Source organism: Diadema antillarum, unplaced genomic scaffold, assembly GCF_040938485.1.
Source record: "Diadema antillarum isolate AM-2024a unplaced genomic scaffold, OU_Dant_1.0 seq00001847_RagTag, whole genome shotgun sequence".
NCBI classification, from domain to species: domain Eukaryota; kingdom Metazoa; phylum Echinodermata; class Echinoidea; order Diadematoida; family Diadematidae; genus Diadema; species Diadema antillarum.
Window position 1 is genome coordinate 73660 of NW_027272519.1, and position 18510 is coordinate 92169.

Consider the following 18510-nt stretch of genomic DNA (forward strand, 5'->3'; position numbering starts at 1 on the left):
GAAACTGAAAGCTTGTTGGCCCTGATTACTAACACTGGTAATTTCAACAGTTAGGAGGCCTTATGGTGTAAGATTTCCGAAGAATTTTTGTGTTGTAGATTGTTTTCAAACAAGTCTTTTTTTTTCCGTCAGTGAAGATGTTAATGACTTAATGCAAATTGTGATCATGAGAAAGGGAACAATGTGCTGTATGTTTTACTGGTGTAAGTTTGATGTGCATATTGTCCAGAATGCTACCAGTCACACTTCTGCTAACACTAACAGCAGGGTGCAAACCCAATGAAGTGGTCTGCCCGATATGTACCTGCACCAGAAAATGGGCAATGATGTTAACCCTTTATGGTTCGGTCGATGTACATGAACCAGCAATCATGAGCGAAAGCTATTGACTGGACACATTTGTTCTGTGCAAGTAGGAGAAAAAGAAAAAGAACCATGTATCAAATGCATCCCCCATTTTGAGGGTAGTCCATGGCAAGGAAAAAAAGTGCGGTTAATACGCAGGTTAATACGGAGGTTCATTACTCCACTTTTCATGTAGTTATTTGTTTATTTGTTTGTTTCTTCCTGTGGTAGTGATGCACAAGATAGCATGAAAGCACCAAGTCTTGTGTTAGAGGACTTAACATCAGATGAAGAAAGGCATGAAACAGAGATGGACACTGGTCACCATCTGATGTCTGCACAGAGCTGCAGTGATGCCATCGTGTCTGTTCACGGTGTCCTGCTTCCCAAGCTTGTTGGACAAGGTAGAGGAAAGGTAAGAAAGTCCTGAGTAACATTGCTATTCTGTTCCTTGTTTCAACACACACCTGGGGCCCGTTTCATAAAACTTGTCATCAGTGACAACTGCCACATTTCTACGACAAATTTGCTCTCAGCCAATCAGATGCAAGGATTTCAGTAGCTTGTCACATCTATGACAACTTGTCACTGATGACAAGTTTTATGAAACAGCCCCCTGGTGCAGTGGGGAGACATGGGCTGCTCGATGGAATCAATCTTATTTGTTGTCCAGAGGGGTTTATTCGAAAACCACATCGCGTAGCACCATGAATGAATACATGTACAACTGTATGTGCATCGAAGCGTACGTTCATCGGTAACAGTTGACTTTAGTCGAGATTCTTTGACTGTCGCACGTGGATACTTACGTAGAGATCAGTAATACAGCTTGACACTATTCAGTAGAAGAATTGTCAATTACATCAGAGCTGGGCCAGCCTTCCCACTCAATATTTTTCTCATGCTGCCAGGTCTATAAGATATTTAATATTCTCCTTGAATATCACCTTCACTGTGTGTAGAAATTTTTCAAAAAACATAACAACATAGAGTTGCTTCTAAGGCAACCTCACTTAAAAACAAAAGTAACTTTGGGGGAATGCGCCTTCAGTTGTGCTGCTCCAAAACTTTGGAATAAATTACCTGAGAAAATGAGGAAGGTCCCTCACTTGCTGTCTTCAAATCTTTGTTGAAGACTTACCTTTTTTCAGAAGCCTTTGATTAATTTGTTATTTGTTTTTTGTGTGTCTAATCAGTAACAATGTCAGGAGCTCTGTTGCATCACAGCGCAGTAGAGTATATTTACATAGTAGCTGCGCTATACAAATTTGTCAAATTATTGTTATTATTATAACAACCCAAAATGAACAAACTTATAATGTCATCGGTACAATGCAAGCAAGAGTCAAAAATAAATGCATCTAAATTCTGCAAATATCTTGTCCATCTGGTCACAGAGCCCCTCCCACCATCTGGTCCCAGTGCCTAGTACCAGCAGGAACCTGCGTAGCCTTGCCCTGGCTGTGTCCACGTCCAGGGCCGTCCTGCTGGAGGGACCCGTCGGGTGTGGCAAGACCGCCCTAGTGGAGCACCTGGCAGCTCAGACGGGGCGCACTGGTCCCCCCTCCCTCACCAAAGTCCAGCTTGGAGACCAAACAGACAGCAAGGTGAGAGTCCTGTTGCTTTCCTATGGCATATTACACACAGATCTGTAAAATGTGCATCACCACTTTGCTAATGTTATGCTTGTGTTTTATTATTAAATTCATCTGAAAATTTTTTTTTTGACCCGTTTTGATTTCTTAGCAAAGTTTCATATTTTGGGAATTTTTTGTTTGTTTAATGTAAATACAGTTATAGGAATATGGACCCACTAATGAGAGCTTATTTGTATATCGTGAAATTTCTGTTATTTTCTGTGCAAATAGTGGTGGGAACCTTCTGACTATTTTAAATGTGTATTGTGTTTATGCATGATCTGAATGTCTTTGTCATGTGCTTGTGAAAGAGTAATATATGTTTATTACCTTTCATTGTATTTTGTTCAATGTACATCTCAACTTTCAAGGTGAAATTTTTTTTTAGGCACTGCTCGGTACCTACCGATGCACAGACATCCCAGGGGAGTTTGTATGGCAGCCAGGTGCACTGACGCAGGCAAGCAGAATAACTTACTTGTACGGCGTGTACGGTCTGACCTCTCTTATCTGGCCATGGCTCTTCTGGATCACGCCATTATCCAGGCTTGGGCTTGCACACAATTGTCTTCAACATGTCTGGACATTTCCAGTGTGAAACTTAACTGGTTGAAGACAGAGTGATAACATGCGTTTCCCATTTACCTGGGACCTGAAACCTAGGAATAACTGGGACTAGTCCTCAATGGGTTAAGTAAGACCAACTACAAAATAGCAAATTTCTTCAAATACTAGGCTATTAGAATGTCGGCACAAAAACTCTGATCACTATGATTTGATGTGACGTCATACCAACTAAATTACTTTTAGTAGGAGGGAAAAGCATGCCTCTTGTCTGATGATCTGATCAGTGAGAATGAAGGTACAATCGTAGAGAGAGACCTCCCAGGTTTTATGAGCTGTGCTTTTCAGCAACCGCAAAAAGCATAGGGCATATAAGAAGAAGCATTTTGTTTTATATCCACATGATTTTAACTAAGGCGGATGCAAATATGCTTGTATAAAGTCACTGGTAGTAAAAGCAAATTGACTAGGCATTGTGTCTAGCCCAACACAACTTGCCATCAAGTGTTGGACTTTGGCAGATCTAGCTGACATGTATCTGGCAACGTATCTCATTTGGATAGCCACTGGTGCTGACATGGCTAGATAACTGAGGTTGGACTGTATCTCGCAAGCGTGATGTTCCATTATGGTGGACTTGTTATGAGTGGGAATTTGCTGTAGTGTATCTTTACAATATTGAATATTCTCTTTTTCTCATATGAAATAGAATGTAGCTTTAGAATAAGAAGTACTTGTAGAAATGTTCAAAAATCAATTTGATTCATTTCAGTATGGCTATTTTCCCATGTAGGAACCGAGGTATGAATTTTGTCGTTAGAAATGTATGTTATTATGCGTGCGTATTGAGTATTTGTTTTTGTGTATGAGTGTGTCTGTCTGTAATACAATGTACATGTACATATACATGACATGTGTCCACTTGAAGATGCTATACTCTGACCATGGGATAAATTTGAGTGAAGTTAGATTAGAGTATGTGTAGTTTCGTCTCATTTGTGTTCGTTTGTTTGTGTGAAGGTTTTTTTCTTTGCTCACTTTTCAGAGACTTGATTGTTATGCATGATTCAGTGTATTGCCTCTATCCATGTATGTAAAATAAATGTAGAAAAATCCCCCTGCAATTAATTTTCCATACATATTTAAAACAGTTCAATAAAGTAATGATACTTAAATGGATGAGAGTATTTCTATATGGATTTTGCTTTTTCTCAGAAGTATTTGCACAGCTTACTTGTATGCTAGTTCAGTAGTGCATGAGATTTTTGGTAATCTCATTGTCAAGTATTTCACATTTACTGTACATTTTCTGCAGTTGAGAAAAACAAAAACAAAAACAAAAACAAGCAACAAGAAAAATGCACAAATGAACCACAAATAAAAGAAACTTTCACTTTCTCTGTCACGATTGCTGTTTTGCTCAAGACTGTCATAGAAAAGTGCTATTGAAAGCTTTTTTGTTCAAGTTTGATGAGCCATCATCCCTGCGCTTTTCCATCACTCAAATTCTCAAGTTGAATTTTCATCCACAGGCCGTCAGGCAGGGCCACTGGATTCTTCTAGAGGACATCGACTACGCTCCGATGGACGTCATTTCTGTCCTCCTCCCGCTGCTCGAGTCGAGGACGCTCTCGGTGCCCGGCCACGGGAATGTCGTCAAAGCCGCGCCGGGATTCCGCCTCTTTGCCACCCAGAGGTTTGCCCACCGATCCTGACAAGATCTGTTTGCCATTACCAAGAGCTAATCTGAAATCTGATCAAACAGAAGTGCAGTAATCCAGGAGTCAGTCTGAAACATTCTACTTTTGTGTACACTGTAGTTGATCACACATGGGGGAGGGGCTTAGGAAGAGCATGTGATGACATCACCACCTCAAATTTGCATATATCTGGTTTTGACTTGAATGTATGTCTGCTCTGGCGATACATTTGAAACGTCAAAAGTCTGAAATTCTAACAAATTTCAATATGTCAAATGTTTCCAAATATTAACTCCAATATCAGTCCAAGTTTATAGTGCAGGTACAAAAAGCATGTTGAAACAATGGTTACTTTTCTAAAGCTCAAATCCTTGTCTTTTAGGTTGCTCAGCAGCAGTGGAGGCCTGTACAGACAACAGGTATCCCATGGTGCAATGCTGGACCAACTGTGGACGCGAGTCCATGTGGAACCTCTCTCTCGGGATGAGCTCCATCAGGTATTCTGTGATGACAGAGATTGTTAGCTTCTTCTCTGACAAGCACCACCTCATATTAGAGAAGTTTGACTTTGAGATGTTGGGTAAATCAATAAATGGATAGTTTCACACCGTGTCTGGTCACACACGCAGTTATTTCTCCCTTACATCACATCATACATGTTTTCGTACTAACCTTTATGTAGAATACTGTAAAAGAGGAAATTTTTGCCCAACGGCATGCAAGTTTTCATGCTTGGGTGAGGTGAATTTCGCCTCTTTTTAATCCCATGGAATCAAAACGCAAAGTGGTGTTACATATAACAAGCAATAAATTCTGTGTGCTTTTAATTTAATTTTTTTTTTTTCACCGCTTTCTTATTGCTCAAAATTTTTCACTTTCAGAGTACTTGAGCACTATGAACCTGTGTGTATTGAAAATGTTTTTTTTTTTTGAACCCTTATATTTTTAATGTATGAAGTGAGCAATTGATTAATTACCTCAGCTTATATCAAAATGGTTATCAGGTGGTTACAGTCCATTGCGCTTACATTGTAGATTAAATCATCTTTAGATTTCAGTGTACACTGTATTTCAAAGTATATCATGGTTTGCCCATTGTTGTATTTTGAACACTTGTGCCACCACCATTCATTCACCTACTTTCTCAGGTCATCACTGACCTGTACCCGAAACTGACCACAGTGACCAACAAGCTGCTCAACATTTACTGCCTGCTGACCGCCAGACACCAGGCGTGGCTGGACACCCCCCGCTTGGGGCAGGAGGGCTGCTCGGAAACATCAGAGGGCGCCAGCACCAGCGGAAGCAGCAGCAGGAGTAGTACCAGTGAGCTCGACGAACGTAGTAGATCCCAGCTGGACCTGGTTTCGCACGGCATGAGACTCGTGTCTACCAGGTATGGAGATGGGGGATGTTTTCCTCCTCTTCAGCTGCTGAGTTTTATCCCTTACCTTTGAGTTATTGAAATTATAAGATTTTTGCCTCAAGTTGTTTTTATTACAACTGATTGACAAATTGCCCTTCATCATCATAAATAAACACCAATTGTTCAGTGTTTTTCGACAGAACTGTGATCAAAATTATGGGCGTAACATACGCGGGTTGGACTCGAACCTATGACCGACTACTACAGGCGTCATATCCACCAGACTACCAAGTTGTGTCCAATAGCCAGTGATGACAGTTGCACAGTACAAGCTGCTGTATGGGATCAGAATCAGTACTGGCTATCGGGCAGAATCTTGGTAGTCTAGAGATAGTGAATATGATGCCAGTCTAGTGATTAGGAGGTCGTTGGTTCGAGTCCAACAAGTCCAGCCCTTGATTTTGTGCTGCTTTCTGCACAAAAGATTAATTCTTTAATGTTTCAGAATGGAATGGGCCGTCTCTGTTATGCAGTTATCAGTTATGCAGGGATGTGAGAGTTCAGAGATTAATCTGATATCATATCATTTTTTTTTTAAACTTTGCCCAGTTAAATCCACTTTTTTGGCTTTTCAGAAATTCAAATGAATTAAAATGTTCAGAGTTTCATGCACTCCCAGACATATTTCATAATTTTTGGAATTTTTTCAGACTTTTTTCTGCAAGTACTCTCATGCCCCTTATTATGAAGGAATGTGATGCAATGAAGGACCATATCTAAGAATGTGTGTTTGTTAAAGTAGATTGTGCCAAAATGAATCCTTTGTATAAGGTATGGAGATTGTTTGAAGGCATGTGACATGACAGGCTGTGTCACAACAAAATCAAAACTAGAAAGTTGATTATTTGGTTTAGTCAATATTTGATCCTCTTCAGTGGGCACTTGTTACTGTGTGAGTTGTGTACTTTGCGGTGTTTTTATTCTGTGAGTAATATACAGCAGATACTTACAAAATTAAAGAGTCGCAAAATATTGCCTCACACAGCACAAATGCATTGTATACTTGTGTATGTTGGTTTCAAGGTTGGAAATCAATATCTTTTCCAGTGAAAAAGTGGTATGTTTTCTCTTTCGTTCTGTCAATGTGGTTCTTGTTCAGGAATTCAACCACTTGCAAAATTGTCTGACAATTTTCACTTCCTGAATATTATTCTTGAGAAATATATGGCGTAAGCGATACATGATTTGTTTTTATTTTGTTTTGTTTTGGTTTTGTTTGATTTCCCAGAGATTTGATCAAGTGGTGTGAAAGAATAGTCACAGACTTTGAAGCCAACTCATCCCACACAGCCAACAGAGTTTTCCTGGAGGTATGTACATGTATGAAATCATAACAAGAAGTGTTTGCAATGAACCCAAGTGTCTGTCAATTTTGAAATATGGAAATTTCACTGTCTGGGAAATGATACGAGTTCTAGGCAAATCACCCCAGCGCGAATGCCCATTTGGCTTTATGGTGGGATATACATGTACAGTGTACATCTCTTGTGATGTCCACTGTAAATGCATTTGGAGGGGGAGGGGGAGGATTATTTTGTTATAAAAATAAAGAGTGAAAAAGCTCACAGGGTGTGATCCGAAATGAGTATTAAAGATGTTTGTTGTCGATTTGTTGATCTATTCATGTTGAATGCCCTTGACCAGGGGCGGATCCAGGAATTCCGTAAAGGGGGAGCCTTTACAAAGTTAAAGCATTTTTTTTCTTTTTATTTCTTTCGCCTGGTTCCTCCACTGTTGACAGCAACACATAATTATTCTCATCATTATCATACCCCCCCCCCCCCCCCCCCTAAACAAAGTTGGAGGGAGTAGATAGGAATAATTATCAATGATTTCTTTGGCAAAATTGCAATGAAAACAAAATGAAAATACATATATGGTGCCATTTACTTCAAATACAGGAGATTTTGAACTTGCCATATTCTTTTTAAGGCATTAGACTGTTTCTGTGGGTCCCTCACCACGCCCGAGATGCGCGCCACAGTTGCCGAGGTGATAGGAGGTCAGGTCAACATCACGCGCGAGAAGGCGAGGTTCTACTGCACGACCTACAAACCAGAGGTCAAAGATCTGGACTCTACTATCACGGCAGGGAGGGCAAAACTGCAACGGAAAGAGAGAGACGGCATATCACTAAAGATGTGAGTATTAAAAGTAAAATATGATTGCTTCCTTTCAGCTATTATGTTTTGTCCTTTGCTTGTAGTATTCATGCATTGGACATTACAGGAGTACATGTATATCCCACAAGATGAGATGCAACCTAACACTAACCACAACTTTTTCTTCAGTGAATGTGCACTGAAATGATTACCTTAGCATCTTTAGATGGTCTTGTGGGGTACTTGAATTCAGATATACCCTTTGGGAGACATAGTCCGGTATTATAGAGGTTTCAAAACAACATTCCTTCCTGGTGATATTTCCAGATGTACTTGAATGTAACGCTTTACAGAAGCACTTCTGACCTGCAAGTTCTTATGGAGTTAAAGGAGTACTGTAAAAGTGGAAATTTTGTGCTTAAGTAATTTTATGTGCCTGGCTAGGTAAGATGATGTTTGCTTGTTTGTTTGTTTGTTTGTTTGTTGTTGGTTGTTGTTTTTTTGCAAACAGTCCCAACAATTGAGTGAGCACTGCAAACAGCTCACCAGTGTCATGGCAGCTAAGGGATTTGGCAGCACATAGTGTGGTAAACAGTAACTGGTCTGCATTATAACAGTAATTTTGCTTGTGCTGCAGGACTACCGAATGAAAAGAAAACTACAGATTACCTTATAGCAAATTTATCTGTCCAATATATTTACCTTGAAATCAAAGATGTAAAATAGTATTAATATCCTAAGCAATAAATTCACAGGCTCTTATTTTAGCACTACTTTTATGTTGCGCAAATTGCACACACACACACACAAATCCAGCCATCAAAGATTTCTATTTATACAGGACTTATGTAATTCTCCCTTTTGCAGGCCCCGCTCATCCAAGTTTGCCTTCACCCGACCGGCAGCCGTCCTAGTGGAGAGAATCGCCTGCTGCATCTCCCAGAATGAGCCTGTGCTGCTGGTTGGGGAGACGGGCACTGGAAAGACATCAACGGTGCAGTACCTGGCCGACCTTCTGGGTCAGAGGTTAAGGGTCATCAACATGAACCAGCAGAGTGACAGCACAGATCTCCTGGGAGGGTAAGCAGAAATTGCAAAAGTTTGCGTTGTTTTTTTCTCTGTCTCCTCCATTGTTGATGACGGACACTGGTCACTTCTTTGAACCCTCAAATTTGTCCACAGTGAAAATACTTCAAAAGTAAAACATAGTTCCAGGAAACTGGAGATTTTTGCTCTAAAATTGAGATCTATGCGTGAGAAATGTGGGAGATAATGCTGTTAAAACAAATTACAGTAAACAGGGAGGGTGCTTCAGGTATAAAAACCAGGTACACCAACATTTATTGTTTCTCGCTTTTGATCTCAAAATGCTCCAAAACACCTTGTTATCCAGGCAAATCAAGGAAGCCAAACGAGTTTCTTCAGAGAGCCTTTTGATTTATTGCAAACAAGTTCCTAAGTTTTGAGCCTTTCTGAGAACTATGTTTTAGCCTTAATGCAGCAAATCTAATAGACATCATCAACTCACAAAGTGATAATGTTTTATCCACCACCAAGCACACACTGCGACTTACATGTAGAACCTCAACTGGTAGATAGCCAATATTTAGTTTCTACTTTTCTGCAGTAGTCTCTACTCCTTCTTTTTTTCCTAGAAAAAGTTTAAGATGTATTCCTTTTTTTTTGAGTGTGCAACGTAAGTCGTAATACATTGCATATCAGAAGGGAGTGAAAGCACCTTTTACAATGTAATTCCAAGAGTTAGAGAGCCTGTCAGCAATATTTCCACTTCACTGTAATGATAATTTATTCAAATTGTTGGTAAAGCAGTGATATTGATGTCCTCAAAGTTTACTTAACAGTGAAGGAAGAGAAACACAGGTTATTTATAGTGGTAGCCATCCATTGGCAGTTGCTAATTCTGCCAGACTCTGTGCCTCTTTTTGACATTTGTCATTTTGATGTATGATGCAATGATGACGACCGTGCTCTCCCAGATTCAAGCCCGTCGACCTCAGGCAAGTTGTGGCGCCTGTGCGCGAGGCGTTCGAGGACGCTTTCCGCGCCACCTTCTCCGTGAAGCAGAACTTGCAGTTCCTGGGCCACATCCAGCAGTGTTTCACCCAACAGAGGTGGAGGGAGCTGGTCCAACTGATGTCCCACAGTCAGCAGGCTGCCTGCAAGCGCTTCCAGAGATCACACGACAAAGAACAGGGTATGTTGATAATATCTGTAACCTTCTAGCACTTCTGATGTCAAGCTTTGATATTTTTTTTTTTGTTCCCTTATTTTTTTCAGTAGCATTGAGGCATTGGTCCTTACAGTTTTGAGCTTAAAGGACAAGTTCACCTTCATAAACATAAGGATTGAGAAAATGCAACAATATTAGTAGAACACATCAGTGAAAGGTTGAGGAAAATTGCACCATCGATGCAAAAGTTATGAATTTTTTAAATTTTTGTGTTGGAACCGCTGGATGAGGAGACTACTACAGCTTGTGAGTCATATGCGTACAACAGTATAAAGAAAATGTAAAAGAAAATTCAACATATTTTCACTTTTTTGGCATAATAAAAGTGCACTTGACTTGCCTCTTTCTAAAGGCAGGGGGAATAATATTATCCATAACATTTTGTCGGTAACGAGTCAGGGGAATGTGTACTTTTTTCAAAAGATGGAATTTTGTGAAATTCTCTTTATATTTTCCTTATATTGTTGTACGCATGTGACATCTAAGTTATTCATACACTGCAGTAGTCTTCTCATCCAGCGGGTACTGCACAAAAACTTCAAAAATTCTTAACTTTTGAACGGATTGTCTGATTTTCCTCAAACTTTCAATGATGTGTTCTACTAATATTGCTACATTCTCTCAATCCTTATGTTTATGAAGGTGAACTTGTCCTTTAAATGCATGTTGTATGAGTGGTCACATCCAACTTGTTTTACTGTTTAAAATGTAACCATCTCCAGTGTAGTGCCCTCATTTTGAAGAAGATGATGTTGATGTCACGATAAAAGGATTATGGACCATCTTCTTGGATAATTAATTTCAACAAGATTAGTGTTTTCGATAGAAAAAGAAAATCAAACAAACTGAAGACAGGATATTAAAGCAAATTAGTCAGAATAATGAACTCAGATTTTTCAAGCAAATGTTCAAAAAATTCAGATAAACTTTAAGCTCTCAAATCATTTCTTTTACAGAATAAATAATTTATAATTAATCTTAATCAAGCTGGCAAGATATTTAGGACTGCCTATTGATTGCCATTGTAATATATACAGTAATTTACTTACATTTCAGTGATCAAAGGCTGGTTAGTACCAGTCCCATGGAAGCACTTGTTTTTCATCATATTAGTGTTAAATTTCTTTGTTTCAGTATTATGGTAATTGAATAGAGAAAAAGGCATCATCGTCATTTTCATTTTGTCCTTCTCACTGTCCATTTCTTGTATGGTCAAGCTGGTGCCAGCAAAAAAGATGTTGTCCTTGAAGGTCAGTGGAGGTCACTGGGTGAAAGGTTACACCAACTCGGCATCCAGATTCAGCACTCCGAAAATGCTCTGGCTTTTTCCTTCATTGAGGTGAGAGAACAAAAGATTGTCTTCAGAGTTGTCAGAAAACCAAGCGGTCAAAATCAGTTATCAGCCAATCAGAACTGAGTTTTCACAGACTTATGTTTGATTCACTGATTTAGGTTTGATCTCAACTTTTCACTTGGGACAGGGCCCAGATATGGAGAAAGAGGAAGAGAAGAAAATGGATAGGAAAAAAGTAGGATGTTGTATAGGAAGAAAGATGAGAGGAAAAGGACAGATAAAGAGTGAGAGAAGGAAAGGAGAAAAGAGCAAGACACTATTAAATTGACGTGGGGAGTAGTGTCTGTCAGGAAAGAAAGAGAGAAATAAAGAGGCCATTTTGTCGACAAAAGAGAATGATAGAGTGACAGAATTTGTTTGTAAATATATATTCTTTTTTTTTTTCAATTCAAATAACATGTGTTTCATTCAACACCAAATCATTACAATGACAATCTAAATGTGATGACAATTCGTGTACGTTGAAAGGGGCATCACAACAGAAATCACAGCTTGTAAATGGCATGCCTGACAATACAACATGTATACAGATAAAAAACAACTACAAACAAAATACAAACAACAAAAAAACAACAAAAACAGTGCAAGACTGATATGTGCATTGAAGAATTATTGCAAAGATTATAGGCCTTCTAGTTTCTAAAACCTAATTTGTTCATAGTTCAGTTGTCAAGTATAGCTAAGAGTTTAGTAATCTATTTATACTAAAATATAAGGACTGTAGTGTTCATTTTTTGTTGTTGTGAGTAATTGGTGAATTTGTTTGACAAACTCCTCACTGTAGGGAACTTTGGTGAAGGCATTGAAAGCCGGTGATTGGATTCTCCTGGATGAGATCAACCTAGCCACGGCCGAGACCCTGGAGTGTCTTAGCAGTCTCCTGGAAGGCACTGAGGGGTCCCTTGTCCTCATGGAAAGGGGGTAAGCAAAAGTACCCTTCTTCTGCAGGAGTGGGGAGGAGGATGCTTTCCAGTGATTTATCATCCTCTCGGTTGGTTGCCATGGAAACCTGATTTGATGAAGGTGTCTTCCGCAAGCCCTATGCTTTACCCAGACTGACCATGATTTGAATGCATTGCAATACTGAGCCATATTTTGTATCTTTTGCATTTTGTGGTTTGTCTTTTCGAATACTGTACAATGTATATGCTGAAAATTTCGTGAGGTTTTCATTTTCGTGAATTTCGCAAGTCAGGTGCCATTATTAATTTAAAAACACGCAGAGATATTAGCTCTGATCCTGACACAAATGTGATGAGCATGCATACATTTATCTGTTCAGTCCTGTATTGTACGAATTTAACCACTCGCAAAATTGTTGGGAAATCCTGTTATGTTAAAAATTAAACTCACTAAATATATGGCATATACAATACTGTCATAGGGAAGTGCAGCATATGATTCTGTCTTTTTTTATTGCCAATGTTCCATGTGGCTTAAGACTCATCACTTCTCTGACTTTTCTATTTTCAGGGACACCAAGCCTGTAGTGAGGCACAGAGACTTCCGTCTGTTTGCCTGCATGAATCCTGCCACTGATGTCGGCAAGAAAGAGCTCCCTCCGGGGATCAGAAATAGGTAAGGCTCGATTGGTAATTGCTTCTGCCAGAGTCAGTGTATCATTGCAGAACATGGAACTTTGATTCAGTTATTAAACTTTAACGTACAGATTTTGGACAGAAAACTGAAATTCAAAATGTAATCACTTTTTGGCATTTTTAAAACTTTTGAAGGGATCCTGTAGCATGCGCTTTGTCTTTTGTGCATACATTTTTCAGGGAAACCATGAAAACGATAATGAAACTTTTGAACAAAACTGGAATAGGGCAAGCCTGTCAGACAGTTGAGTTGTTAAGATACATGAACTTTAACCATTATCTCTCCTTCTTCCATCTTACTAGACCTCTTCCACGTTCCACTCTCTGCCAAACCATTTCACATACCTCTTACCACAGGATGTTGAAGATTTGATAACAGTGACTAAATTTTAAAGAAAGATTTCTCCTGATGGATGAAAAGGAAAGGAAAAAGAAAAAAAAAAGTGGAACTGCTGTGGATATGTTAATTTTTCCAAGCATTTTCATTATGTCGCTGTGTGAAATTATTAGCAAGTGGAGAGCGGAAATGAATGACACTATGACGAGACTGCCAGCTAATCTCAGCTATATGCCTTTGTGTCTGGTTGTTTGTTTTCTCAGAAGTAATCAAGAGCTTAAAAAAAAGACTTTTGAGATAAGTGCTTCATATTTGTGGCACGTGAAGTAGTTATTTGTATAAATAAAATGTGTGTAAGACAAGTCTTCAGAGAGTGCAGGAATAAAGTATGAGTAGTGTGTGTGCACTGTGTATCAGATGGAATGTCACATGTCCTGTACACCTAATGCATCAAACTGCTTTCTAATGTATATTATCAGCCACCCTTCTTTGAGATCATTCCCTCCATCTGCGGTATGCTGAAGTGTCGAAATTGTGTTTGTCAGTCCTGCTTGTGGTTCCTGTCTTTTGTCGCACATCTCCCAAACAAGTAATCTCAGTTTACAATGAAAAAACAACAACAAGAGGCGCAAATGCATTTTCCAAAGATACTCTCTTGTTGTGAGCTGTGGGAAGTTTGAAGAGAAAAGAGAGGGAAATTATGGAATTGTCATACAAATTGTGTTTTTGTTTTCGGTTAAGATTCACAGAGTTCTATGTGGATGAACTGGAGGAGGTCAGTGACCTACAGATACTGACCAAGAGCTACCTGAGGGCACAGTCCATCACAGAGGCCCAAGTGGAAGGCATTGTCCAGTGAGTGACTGCTCCATTCATCATTTGTCACAGCAGTAATTTTGTATGATATTGTGCAATTTTGAACTCATTGTATTTCAATATCTAATCCCGTTAAATGCATCTGAAGCATAAATATGAATTTTCAAGGCTCTTTCTTTTTTACCACTGCCTATGGTCTTGTTTTTTCAATAAGATACATACACAATTTGAAGACTCAGAGTTTGGAGAATAATGAAAAAGGAAATGTCACCATAAAAGAGGTTTTTACTACTCAGACTTTTGTGGTAACAGACCTGTCACAATGTTTACAAGTTCATTTGTGTGTATGTGTGTCTGCACACTTGATATGATGACTTCATTGAAAAGTTCAGCTTGGTTTGTACTTTGCACATATACAAGTATGTCTTCCCCTCTGCCGTGAAATGATTGTCACAACTCAGAATTCATGGGGTCATTGCTTTCTTTTCCGCTGCAAACTCTTTGTTCAGATTCTACCTGTCTGTAAGGAAGGAGGCCATCCAGAAACTGACCGATGGGACAGGCCACCGACCCCACTACAGCCTGCGGACCCTGTGCCGTGCCCTGCAGCTGGCTTCAGTCAACCAGTGTGACTCCCTCCCTAGGTCTCTCTTTGAGGTAAGGTCAACTGCATCTGTAAGGTTAGTGTTTATTGGTTCCGATAGGAAACCGATAGAAACCAGAAAAACCAACAGAAACCAACGGGACCAATAAGACCTACTGGACATCCTGTTGGTTCGAAGTCTGTGGGTTTCTGTTGGATTTCTGATGCTGTTTAATATAGGTAAGCAATTAAGTGCTGTACAGTACTTCTGGATGGAGTTCCTGTTGGTTTCAATAAGAAACCAATAAGAACCAACGGAACCAGCTGATGCCAATAAGAGCTTCTTCTTGGATTTCTGTGGGAGTCTGGAATTTATGAAGGGGGGGGGGGGGGATGTCATGCAGGGGTTGGGTGCCCCTGCAATTTATCAATGAGAGAATGAGTCATAAATTTGATCAGCCCACATTATCAATCTTGTACGACTTGAAACATAAGTACAGTTGAACCTCTCTTATCCGGTCTCCCTTTATCCGGATCTCTCTATTATCCGGACGCAATCTCCCCGTGATTTTTTTAAAAATAATTACGGGAGGAAAGGGGGATTCCCAACTCCTTGAGAAATCCTACACAAACACACATGAATTACACATTACTTCCAACATGATTAACATACATTACATCAAATTTTCTTCCAAATTGCTACCTTCAGACATTTTAACATCCCTAAACATCCCCAAATCATCGCAAGAACATGGACAGATTATGCGCTCGAGTCCTCTCATATCGCATTGCCACATATAGGTCCATACACAGCCGTCGATATGACTAGATATACATGCATTGTTTCGAGTCATTGGCTGAGCAACGAATGGTATTGAACACTCAAAAATTGTTCACACACAGTACATACACAAAGAGAGAGAGAGGGAGACCATCTAACAATGGCGACCTACAGTCGACTTTGCCGAGCCGTGATGATCGAATTTTGAAGCGTAGTTTCGTTGACTTGTACTGTTTATTTTCAAGATCTACTTGATACATTTCTTAATAATTATTTAGGTATATCATCCCAAGAATTTATTTTTAAAAAATGATTTCATTCTTGCAAACACGAACCTCTATTTTGGGGTCTGTTACTGAGTGTAACAATGAAAAGGTTGCAGTAATCACATTACTACATGTGGTACTACAATGGGCTACATCAGTACATGTGTATGTATATGTACATGTATAAAGCATTGAGTCTCCCGTATCCGGCCAAATCCCTTATCCGGATGAGCCCCGGTCCCGACTTGTCCGGATACGAGAGGTTCAACTGTACATGTATTTTCCTGCATTAATGATAGCGGCCTGTACCATCGACATCATATTTTTCCCCTACGATGTCCAAATCTGCCACCTGTTGTTTGGACAACGCTATTAAAAAAAATGTGTGTGCCCCTCTCTGTCAAAGGAATCAAGCAATGGTCAATTTGATTTGTTACGGATACCCAAGTAGATAATAAAACTAAGGTCATTCTGTGCCAAAACTAAAGAAAAAAAGCATATTGTAATAGACTACCATCTTCACACCAGAGTATGGCACCAGTGAGGGAAACTTTGACTTTTATGAGTGTCCATAGAATGTTTGCCGAAAATTTTGTATTTTTCTTTGCTCAACATAAAGGGGGGACAACTCATAACATAATAATTTGATGTCATAGAAAGTGTCACAATGATGATTATTGAAGTGACATTGTAAAACAAAATATAAAGGTTGTGTATTATTCTTCATTTTAAATTATGAAACAGAGCTTTTGTCTGAGCTTCCTCACCCAACTTGACCGAGCCTCCCATCCCGTAGTGGAGAAGCTGGTGTGCAGGCATGTGATTGGCCGAACTAATGTGAAGAGCCTGTTGGGCCAGTCCATTCCGCCTCCTGTGGGGGGTGGCAAATACACCAAGGTGGAGGGATACTGGGTGGCAGTGGGTGAGAGGGAACCCCATCAACCCAAGGACTACGTGATCACTCCTGCTGTGAGGGCCAATCTCAGAGATCTCGCCAGGATTGTTTCAGCAGGGTAATGTATTGAAAGAAAGAGTGCCCCAAGCTCACCTTTTGCTACCTGTATGACTGCAATTTTTTTTTTTTTTTTTCATGGTAGAAATTCTTGTCTTTGTGCAAGGGGATGATTTTGACTATTTATTATTTTTGCCAGAAACAAGTCAACTCCATACCAGGGCCCTTACTAGTAGTCTTTAGCCAGTGCCAAATTCTGCACTTCCAGCTAGATTTGGAGACTTCACATAGATAGCAGTAGTTGAGCCCAGCAAAAGATTCTCGAAAGAGGCAAATCAGTATTTGAAAAAGGAGGATGGTGGTATGACCTGAACTATGTAATCAGTAAATCAATGTTTTCAATTCAATTTGCATTCTGGCTCATTCAGCTTTTCATGTCTGTTGAGATTAGTATTGATAAATTAAAAATGTTACACTTGAGGGGAGGATCCACTACATATTGTGATGGCACATATTTTGTCTGAAAAAGACGAACAAGAGGGAAAACTTTATTCCAGTGAGATAATGCTTTTGTTGCTGAAGAGAAATGTGGATTAAAATAGAGAAAGACACCATCATTTTTTTTCTCCAATGTACAGTTAGCCAGGGCTCGACACTAACGGTGGCCCGGTGGCCCGGGGCCACCAAAAATGAAAGTCGGGCCACCAAATTTCAGAAAAGGGCAAATTTGGTGGCCCACCTCGGGCCACCAAAATTTTTTGAAAAGTGTGTCTATAAATTCGTAACTTTTTGCGCCGGAAATGCATAAATGCATGCAGTGAGTGTACGACTTATCCAAAAAAAAAATGGACTTTTACCAATTTTTTTTTTTTTTTCGGGCCACCAAATTTTTCTCTCGGGCCACCAAAAATTTGAAATTGATGATTTTGGTGGCCCCATCGGGCCACCGAAAAATAAAGTTAGTGTCGAGCCCTGAGTTAGCTCTAGAATGGTCTGCCTCATTTGTGCGAAGAAAAAGATTTTCACTGTTGTCTTTTTATGCTTGCCATCTGCTTTGCCTCAATACCTCATTTTTCTGAAAGTGCTGGATACGTCTTGTTTTCACTGTTGAGAAATATACACATTTGCACTGTCTCATGTCAAGGTTCTACAATCAAGTAATTCAATAATATACTTATGCCGGTCTTCAGGAGTGGAAATTTCCTTCATATGAAGGGATAATTGCAGTGGAAAAGTGCAATGATTTCAAACTGATTTGATGACTGGGCAGTGTTAAAAGGATCCATCCCTCGTTTGTTTTGTGTCCTGTCCCTGCAGCCGCTTTCCCGTGTTGATCCAGGGCGAGACGTCGGTGGGCAAGACGAGCCTGGTCAACTACCTTGCCCAGCTGACTGGGAACCACTGTGTCAGGGTCAACAACCACGAACACACCGACCTCCAAGAGTACATCGGTTTCTATGCGGCAGATGAATCTGGCAAGCTGGTGTTCAAGGAAGGTATGCTGTCTACTGTTTATTTGGTCAGCAGTTTCTGGGTTCAGACCTCTGAAGTCGAACATGCATAAGGCTTTTCTCGCATAATATCAGCAGCACCTCCTGTCGCCATTTTCCTTTTCGCTAGTCTCGAAAAGGCATTATCAACACTGACAGTACTCAGTGTTTTTGTCAGTTACGTTGTTATTGTCGTTAATTTGGAAATAAAACTCACAAAGTAGAACAACACATTTATGTAACTTAACATGATATGTGATGAATGTTACTTTTATTCTTGCCCATTTGCCCTATCTTAACATCAACAA

At 39.7% G+C, this 18510-nt stretch overlaps 1 protein-coding gene across 1 annotated transcript in view; it reads left to right on the forward strand.

Moving 5' to 3' along the window:
• Window positions 1-592: 592 nt before the first annotated feature.
• The window catches only part of LOC139712722 (midasin-like), a 97397-nt gene continuing 79479 nt past the window's right edge, over window positions 593-18510 (forward strand). Inside the window, exons 1-17 of the mRNA XM_071624520.1 lie at window positions 593-760; window positions 1743-1952; window positions 2371-2442; window positions 4079-4242; window positions 4629-4743; window positions 5395-5642; window positions 6901-6982; window positions 7605-7813; window positions 8642-8854; window positions 9772-9989; window positions 11243-11364; window positions 12164-12300; window positions 12853-12957; window positions 14056-14169; window positions 14640-14787; window positions 16505-16773; window positions 18030-18208. Of these exons, the coding sequence (XP_071480621.1) occupies window positions 593-760; window positions 1743-1952; window positions 2371-2442; window positions 4079-4242; window positions 4629-4743; window positions 5395-5642; window positions 6901-6982; window positions 7605-7813; window positions 8642-8854; window positions 9772-9989; window positions 11243-11364; window positions 12164-12300; window positions 12853-12957; window positions 14056-14169; window positions 14640-14787; window positions 16505-16773; window positions 18030-18208 (2773 nt within the window). The remainder of the gene's footprint in view (window positions 761-1742; window positions 1953-2370; window positions 2443-4078; window positions 4243-4628; window positions 4744-5394; window positions 5643-6900; window positions 6983-7604; window positions 7814-8641; window positions 8855-9771; window positions 9990-11242; window positions 11365-12163; window positions 12301-12852; window positions 12958-14055; window positions 14170-14639; window positions 14788-16504; window positions 16774-18029; window positions 18209-18510) is intronic.